Source organism: Physcomitrium patens, chromosome 5 (genome assembly GCF_059467195.1).
Source record: "Physcomitrium patens ecotype Gransden chromosome 5, ASM5946719v1, whole genome shotgun sequence".
Lineage (NCBI taxonomy): Eukaryota > Viridiplantae > Streptophyta > Bryopsida > Funariales > Funariaceae > Physcomitrium > Physcomitrium patens.
The window spans coordinates 4,333,123-4,340,525 of NC_143414.1; the positions used below are offsets into that span (position 1 = coordinate 4,333,123).

Below are 7,403 nucleotides of genomic sequence, written 5' to 3' on the forward strand. Positions count from 1 at the left end.
ACTTTGATTGGAATGTTGAGTATTATGCAGAAAAGTCTCTTCCTACCCGGTTCCAATAATCTTAAGAGTAATAACGAATGGGTTACGCATGTGACATGGACAACAAAGAGATAAGTAGAAGACTTACACAAGCTCTCTCACCAGACACAATTATGCTTGTAGTCTTTCTTGTGTTAAATAAATATTATAATGAATCCACCAGAGATGTTCAAGCAGCAGGTAAACAAGATCTAGTAATTCGATCACCATCACCAAAGGGTCGCAATTATTGAGCAACTAAACCCTTCTAACCTCTGGATTAGATCTACACAAACTAAAGTGAGTCAACTCAAGTAAATTGTTCTTAAACCACGTAACATATAATTCAATTTTCCTGTACGTGTAATCGTTGAAAATCATAAAACATAATAATAATACTAATAATAATTTTCATATAAAAATGTCAGTAACACCAACAAAATTCACTGCCCCCCTGATTATATGTACAATAAATCTACACTTACATCACTATATTCAGATTTGTAAGTTAACAAAGCACACAGCAAAGTAAGATTTTCCTTCGTGTATCAATTGTGCCTCAAGACAAAAAAGTGGGTTATTTGATGAGACAAAATGCAATACAATCTAGATTTCAATCTCAAGATGGCGGAGGTCCGACGATCACCACCATGTAAACAAACAGCCCCACAACGACACCCACGCCAGCCAGAGTGAACTTGGGATCTGTCCACGCATCCAATGCCTTCCTCTCTGTCTTGCGCATGGGATCCGTCTCCTCCGACAGTGGGAAATTGGAGTGTGTTGGACGTCGGTTCACATATTGCTCCATGTCTATGTTCAAGCTTTTCAACAGATTTGTCCATGGGTTTTGCTTCTTGGGCTTGGGGAAGCTCTCCCAAGCCTTGTCCCAGTCCACTGATCCCTTCTTTCCTGCATCCATTCATTGCAAGTAATCTCAGGTGATGCAAATACGGAAGGTAGACGAGAACCCTACTTGAACATAGAAGAAATACTTGGACATTTGGAGAACCTGGCGTCACTTTGGGGTGGATCAAGTCAGGAGTTTATTTTATCCAGTATGAAAATTGACAAACAAAACACACTCAGATGAATATGCCCTTGAGGACTGAGTCGTTAGCCAGAAATTGAGAGCAAAATGTTGGTTCCACCACAACGAGGTGAATCAACAGGGCTCACCTTCGTTCTTGTCCTGGTCGTCGAATTCAGGACCATTGTTGTTGGACGCTCTAAGCACTGCAAGGCCTCTCCGTGGCTGTCGCCGGCATCGAGAGTTGAGGTCATAGGATCTCAGTGCTCGGGGAAACGACAAAACCTAATAAAAAACGCACAAGATTCAATCTCTTCTCATACAGTAACTTCTCCTACCCTTTGCTGTGAATATTTGAAGGTTAACAAACACTTCTCCAGTTAGTAGCTAGTAGACTCACACTGAGAATTTACTTAGTTTATAGTAATAGCTCATAAACGAAGTAAATATCACTGTGGAGGTTTAAAGTACCCCTTGACTGCTAAATGCACCAAGAAAAATGCTAGTATGGTTCTCATGACGAACTCTCCACTGTAACTAGAAACTGACTTTTAATCTAGGCTGTAAACCCTCCAACAAAATACACTGCAACAAGACTTCAGCTTCAACACAAATCTCAATCGAAAATGAATAATCTAACTTTGTTCCTCCCTGCCAATATCAGGAATCCAAAGACCAAAACTGGATTCGAATTGCTGCCTAAAAGAAATTGGATTCAGTATGTAAAGATGTGTGCACATATATTTAATTGGTTGGTCAGCCACGGCAATCCACCGCGCCTTGGCTGCGCAAAACGAATTTAATTCCTTTAATTGGACACTCTTGAAATCTTAGCACCCAATATATTGACATCGCTACTCACCACCAGTCCGAGTCCACGTGCTTGATAAGGGCTACCAGAACTCACACACAACCCAGCGCCTCGCGTTCCACGGCTCACATCCACCGAGGCTCCCATCGCCATGGCCACCGCCATCGCCAACCCAGCCCACCTGAACCCCAACAAGTTCACTAATCCAAAAACACCCTCAATTCAACCCCACTCCACTCTTCAACAAACCTGAACTATCAACCAACAGCATCTTCCCACGAAGTTGAACCCTAGACCGGATCAAATTCAAAGTGGAAATTGAAGTGAATATGGAGTGCAGAAGTGGGCATCAAAGTGAGTGGTGGGTGGCTTATTCTCCTTCCCACGCATCCTGGTGCAAGTGAGACGACTGGACCTTCGCAAAAGTTGATGGATCTTCTGACAGTTTCTTTCGCGGAAGTAGCTAATAGGCGTGTAGCGTAGGCAGTTCCTCGTAAACTGCGGGAGATCCACGACCACCGGCTCTTCTCGCTCTTCGCTTCCCCCACAATCGGAGGCCTCTCAAGCACGACATGATTCAGCAACTGAGTCCTTGGCCTTGATCGTCCCCGTCCATTGCCTCCAATCGACGCTTCACGTTTTCAGTATTCCTTTATTCTTTCAATTTTCCTTTTCGCTCCCTATCTGATTTCAGTTACCGAACGCTAAAGCAGCAGTCACGCGTCAAGGAGGTGTCCCTTAAGCAGAAAAAAAACCATGAGAGATCACCCACTTCCTGTGACCTGACCCACCAGGTTTGAACCCAAGCAGGGTCACACTGTCCGTTGCATTCGTCGTGAGGGAGTCACAAGCCAGCTTTCCTGAAACGAATCAACTCCACAGCCAGCGCCAAGCGGCGTCGCCTCGAGGGCGCTGACGCCACACGTCTCACGAGGCCGCTGTGGAGAGCTGGAGCCGCAAACGAAGCGCACTGTGTTCCGAGTCGACTCGGGACAGCTCGCCTTGGAAGCCACGAAGCCATCCGGAGGGTTCACACCGTTCGTTTTTGTGAGAGCGGAATGCAGAGAATGGAGATATGCGTATCGGTTAGATTTTAGTATATAAAACATGATGCCCCCTCAATCGAGTCGAACCCGAGCTATGGAGCTCTGCAATTTACTGTAGGCAAGTTTTTGCGAAGTTTTTGCACCAGAAGCAATGGTGATCTTTGCGGCGATGGCAAAGACCTTGTGATTGCATAGTTCTAGTGCGGCACACGTCTAACCCACACAACTCTACACCTTGCGTTAGAAAGTTTCAGATTACCCTCTCCTGCTACTAGGTTAGAAATCACTGAGCACTCTTTCTAGACAAGGATTTTAGGTTTAAAGTTAGGTCACCCCATTCAATGGCTCACTAGTATGCAAACACTGTGTGCACTGGAGCCTCCTCCAAACAAGACAAGAGCTTTGACTCTACTATGGTGGATGCCTCGGGTGGCAAACTTGCCAATTCTATCTGCATCCAATATGAAGGGTTAACAATTAATCCAACCAAGCCATAGGGATGGAAAACTTTATCGGAAGACTTCTCTCTCAAAATTATGCAAAATTTCTTATTAAGAAATCCAAGAAGTGTATTTACATATCTAAAGACATGGCGGCTACCAAAGAGCACTTCTTGAAGGACCAAATGGTATTTGTTACTTTCATTGATAGTAAACTTATTCTCTCAATCTTTCTGAAATGGTTGACAAAACTATGTATTGATTGAGGAGGCAACATGGTGGTTTGTAATAACAATATCAACTAAGGAATCTAATGTTTAAAAGTGCCTTGCAAAGAAGTGGCACAACACATTTTGATTCTCACTCTTTATAAATTTAGAGGAGTCATGTCTATCTTTCAAACTTGGATATTCTATTTTTACTCCAACACTCACCAAGGTATGATGGTTCATACTTGAATCACTTTCAAATAACTATTTTAGAAATTTGCTTATATTACACTTGATATTGAGAATACCTTACATAAAGTTTTAGTACAAGATTCAAATAACATCTTTTTGGAACCCCGCTTCTATGTTGCACTAGACATAAGTGTTGATTGGAAAATATTATTTGAAATAAAATACTAAAAGATACACAAATGAATCACTATTATGGTTGATTGTGCACATTTTTCAATTAAATGTAGATTTTGTCCCAATACTGTGCATTCACCTTGGCTAATGTTATTATTGTCCTTTTTTCTATCCTGACATCAACCGGCAAAGAACCAACTATCAATTTGACTTATCAACTAGTAGGGCACATATCAACACATTCAATTGAAAAATCACGTTTTTAATATCTCTCAAATTCAATGAACTTTAATATTTATTTATCTTTCATTGAATCAAGAACTACAACAATTACCCAGTACTATGGCAAGTAAATTACTATCTATTCCAACTAGATTATATTCCATTAGTTTTCTAAATTTGGATGCAATTCTCTTTATATTTTGAAGAGTCAAAATTACATCCAAAGTCTACATAATAGAGCATTGTCGTATTGTAAAAGCTTAAAATATGTAAAAATTAGTTAAAATAAATTATATATAAATAAATCTAGATGTATGTTAGAATTGTTAATAGATTAATTTAAAGAGAGTGGATATAAAAAAATTTATTTTAAATTTTATCTATTTTGATTATAGCATTTAAAAAAATTATAGGACCTAAATGTTTAATATGAAGCCTTGAGAGGAGATTAGAGCCTAAAGAAGAAATTTATAACTAGTAGGAGGCTCATTGGGAGGGATGAAAGCAAGGCATGGTTGGATGAAGGCAAGGAATGGAAATCTTCATTCCTATTGATCAAAGGCCGTGCCCAATGGACTTCAAGGAGGTTGCACGAGGCCTTATTAGAGATTAAGGTTTCTCTTTTGAAGTCATTCGAGCTTTGAAGGCTAGAATCAGCAACTTCAGGGTTTGGGGTATAATTTGGGTGAAGTGTTTGTGTGATTTCAAGCTTTTAAGAAGGAGATATAGGTGTTCAAAGTTAAGGTGTCAAATTTGTATTTACTGTCATTCTTTGAAGCATAACATATGCGTACAGAAAGAAATGAAAGTTCGGCAATTGGATTTGGAGAGAACACTTTTTTGGCTATACTTTACATATAAAGTTTGATGAATTCCAAGTCTAGATGAAGGAGTTATAGAGCATTGAAGACAATACATGTAATTCAAAGGTAGTAAGTGAGTCATTTTATTGATAGTAATGGTTGGAGCCATATCTTGAGTTTTTGGATGAAATTTTGACTCAATTTTTTTGTAAGTGTGAGTTATTAGGTTAAGAAGCTATAGATCAAAGTTTCTTGGTATTTGAGTACTTAATTTTGTGAGATATGAAGAAAATAGCACGCGAGTGTATGTGAGCTAGGGTTTAAAGCTACTGATAGAGTTTTAGTGATATCTCAAGATCCGTAACAAATTTGTAGTTGATTTTTTTTTTTTTTTTTTTTTTTTTTTTTTTGTGGTAGCTTTCGAAAGTATATCAGTACTTCATCTAAAATTTTAGGTTTTTTGGACAGTCCGATTGTGAGATATAAGCTATTGAAGTTTAGAAAACATTTCTTATAAGGATATATAAGGTTTTAAGATACTTTATCTTACATTTGGGGTTTTTTTTTTGATACTTGGGCTTATGTATTGATGTAATTGCCCTAAAAGGGAAAATATTATATATATAAACTTGGTACTTTTATATCTTAGACTTAATTGAGCATTTAGTGGCAATCAAAAGCTCAGTGCTTTCTTGACGCAAACTCTCTCTAACTCGACAGCGCCAAGGACAAAAACTTGATGAAGATAAATAAACAAATAATAATTTTATCAAAGAATGATAAAAAAATAAAAATAAGTAAATAGATATATTTAAATAAAAACTAAAATAACTATTGCTAAAAGTCAAGAAAATTAGAAATCCTTAAAATTAAATTAGAAATAAAAAAGAAATTAATAAAAGTGAAGAAGGCCTCACTCTTGTCTTTACATATATCATCTAACAAAGAGTTAGGTGGCAATTTTCTATAGGACCTTTGATAAGTGTTTAATTTGCAAGATACATGTCTTAACTTGTAAAGCAAGTTTTTTTTTATATATATGCCACATAGTTAGTTTTTATCATGAGCTACCAAAATGTATAATATGTGGCTAACTTATTGGGCAAGTATTCAACCTAACAATCACCTTTAGGCATATATAAAGATGAAACCACATCTATGAAGCTTTTAGGAAGCTTTATTATAAGATATTATTAAATTAATTTATTTTTATCTACTTCTATATATTCATATTATTTAAGTAATTATTAAATATATATATATATATATATATATTTATGATATTATCCCCTCTTCTAAGGACGAGTTCTACTTAGAGCAATGATGACATGTTAATGAAGTCTAAGATACAACAAATTGTATTTACTTCATATTATATTCTTTGTTTTCTTCAAAAGTAGTTGATAGGTCCTCTCAACCATCAATAATATTTTATTTTAGGAAAAAAAGACCAACCTAATATTTTATCATTTTGGAGGCCTTCATTACTTCTTTCAAACAAAAAATTTGTAATACCATTAAGAATCACTTATACCTCTAATAAAATCACCAAACACTAAAAGTCTTTTTTAAGGTTGTGATATCAAATGTATCATATCTTGCCATCTACTCAAAAAAGAAAAAACATGTCATTCTTGAAGATCTTCATCTCTATTCCATTGTCTTGGAGGCTATGACAATGGTAATGTCTCGTCATATTAGTTAGCAAACAATAGTTCTTAAATTAAATTTGCTGGCCATTGGTTCTGCATCTTATTAGCAATACTAATATAAAGAAATCATAATGAAAGTTAGAAGATAGAATGCATTCTTTAATGAAAATCATTTCTTTTATATTAAATATTTACTTGATTCTTCATCTTTGTTTTGATGAATGTCAATTAAAAAAAAGCTTCAACCTTCTCTATTGCATTTGTAAGAATCTTTATTAGCTTCCATATACATTTTTGTATAATAAAACAACTACATGGTAAAAAATAAAAATATGGATGTTATTATAGAAGAATCTAATAGAAAGATGTAGTAGATAAATAAAGATAAATGATAGGAAGTTAAGAAATGTTTTAGTCTTAATGCTCCATTTTATAGAAAGAACTTCTATTTATTTTTTAAGAACATAAATGCCTCAAATCAAAGTATAAAATATAAAAAATTTATTTAGGTATATTCGAAAAAAATTTAAAAATTTATTTAAGTAAAAATTACTTCAAATTATTAAAAATTGATATTTGAAAAGGACCAATTATAAACCATTATCAAAATCAGATCTTGAGGCACAAAATCGCACACCTATGGCAACTCTAAGGTTTTTTTATTAATCAAAAAATAGATTTTGAGAAAAAACTTATGAAGAAATTTTTGAGAGTTAGTTTCATATTATTTGAATTAATATTAAAGTTTTGAGCGTTTTTCAAAATTAGAAATGTACTCATTGGATTTAGATTTTTGAGAAATAAAA

The 7,403-nt window shown here is 35.6% G+C and overlaps 1 protein-coding gene across 1 annotated transcript; it reads right to left on the reverse strand.

The window, feature by feature from the left end:
- Positions 1–400: 400 nt before the first annotated feature.
- LOC112282844 (uncharacterized) lies at positions 401–2,968 on the reverse strand. Its single transcript, XM_073534398.1, has 5 exons — positions 2,678–2,968; positions 2,275–2,417; positions 1,956–2,040; positions 1,198–1,333; positions 401–930 (listed from the first exon to the last, which is right to left on the reverse strand). The coding sequence occupies exons 1-5, from the start codon at positions 2,966–2,968 to the stop codon at positions 638–640; spliced, it is 948 nt and encodes a 315-aa protein (XP_073390499.1). The 3' UTR covers positions 401–637.
- Between the last annotated feature and the right edge of the window lie 4,435 nt (positions 2,969–7,403).

Bases quoted from the DNA above. Each gene is read 5' to 3' on its own strand.
- LOC112282844 (XM_073534398.1), bottom strand. From the start codon at position 2,968: ATGTTTTATATACTAAAATCTAACCGATACGCATATCTCCATTCTCTG. The intron at 2,418-2,677 runs GTGTGACCCTGC...CGTGCTTGAGAG, and splicing joins CACGACGAATGCAACGGACA to GCCTCCGATTGTGGGGGAAG. The intron at 2,041-2,274 runs GTCCAGTCGTCT...GTTGGGGTTCAG, and splicing joins ATCCATCAACTTTTGCGAAG to GTGGGCTGGGTTGGCGATGG.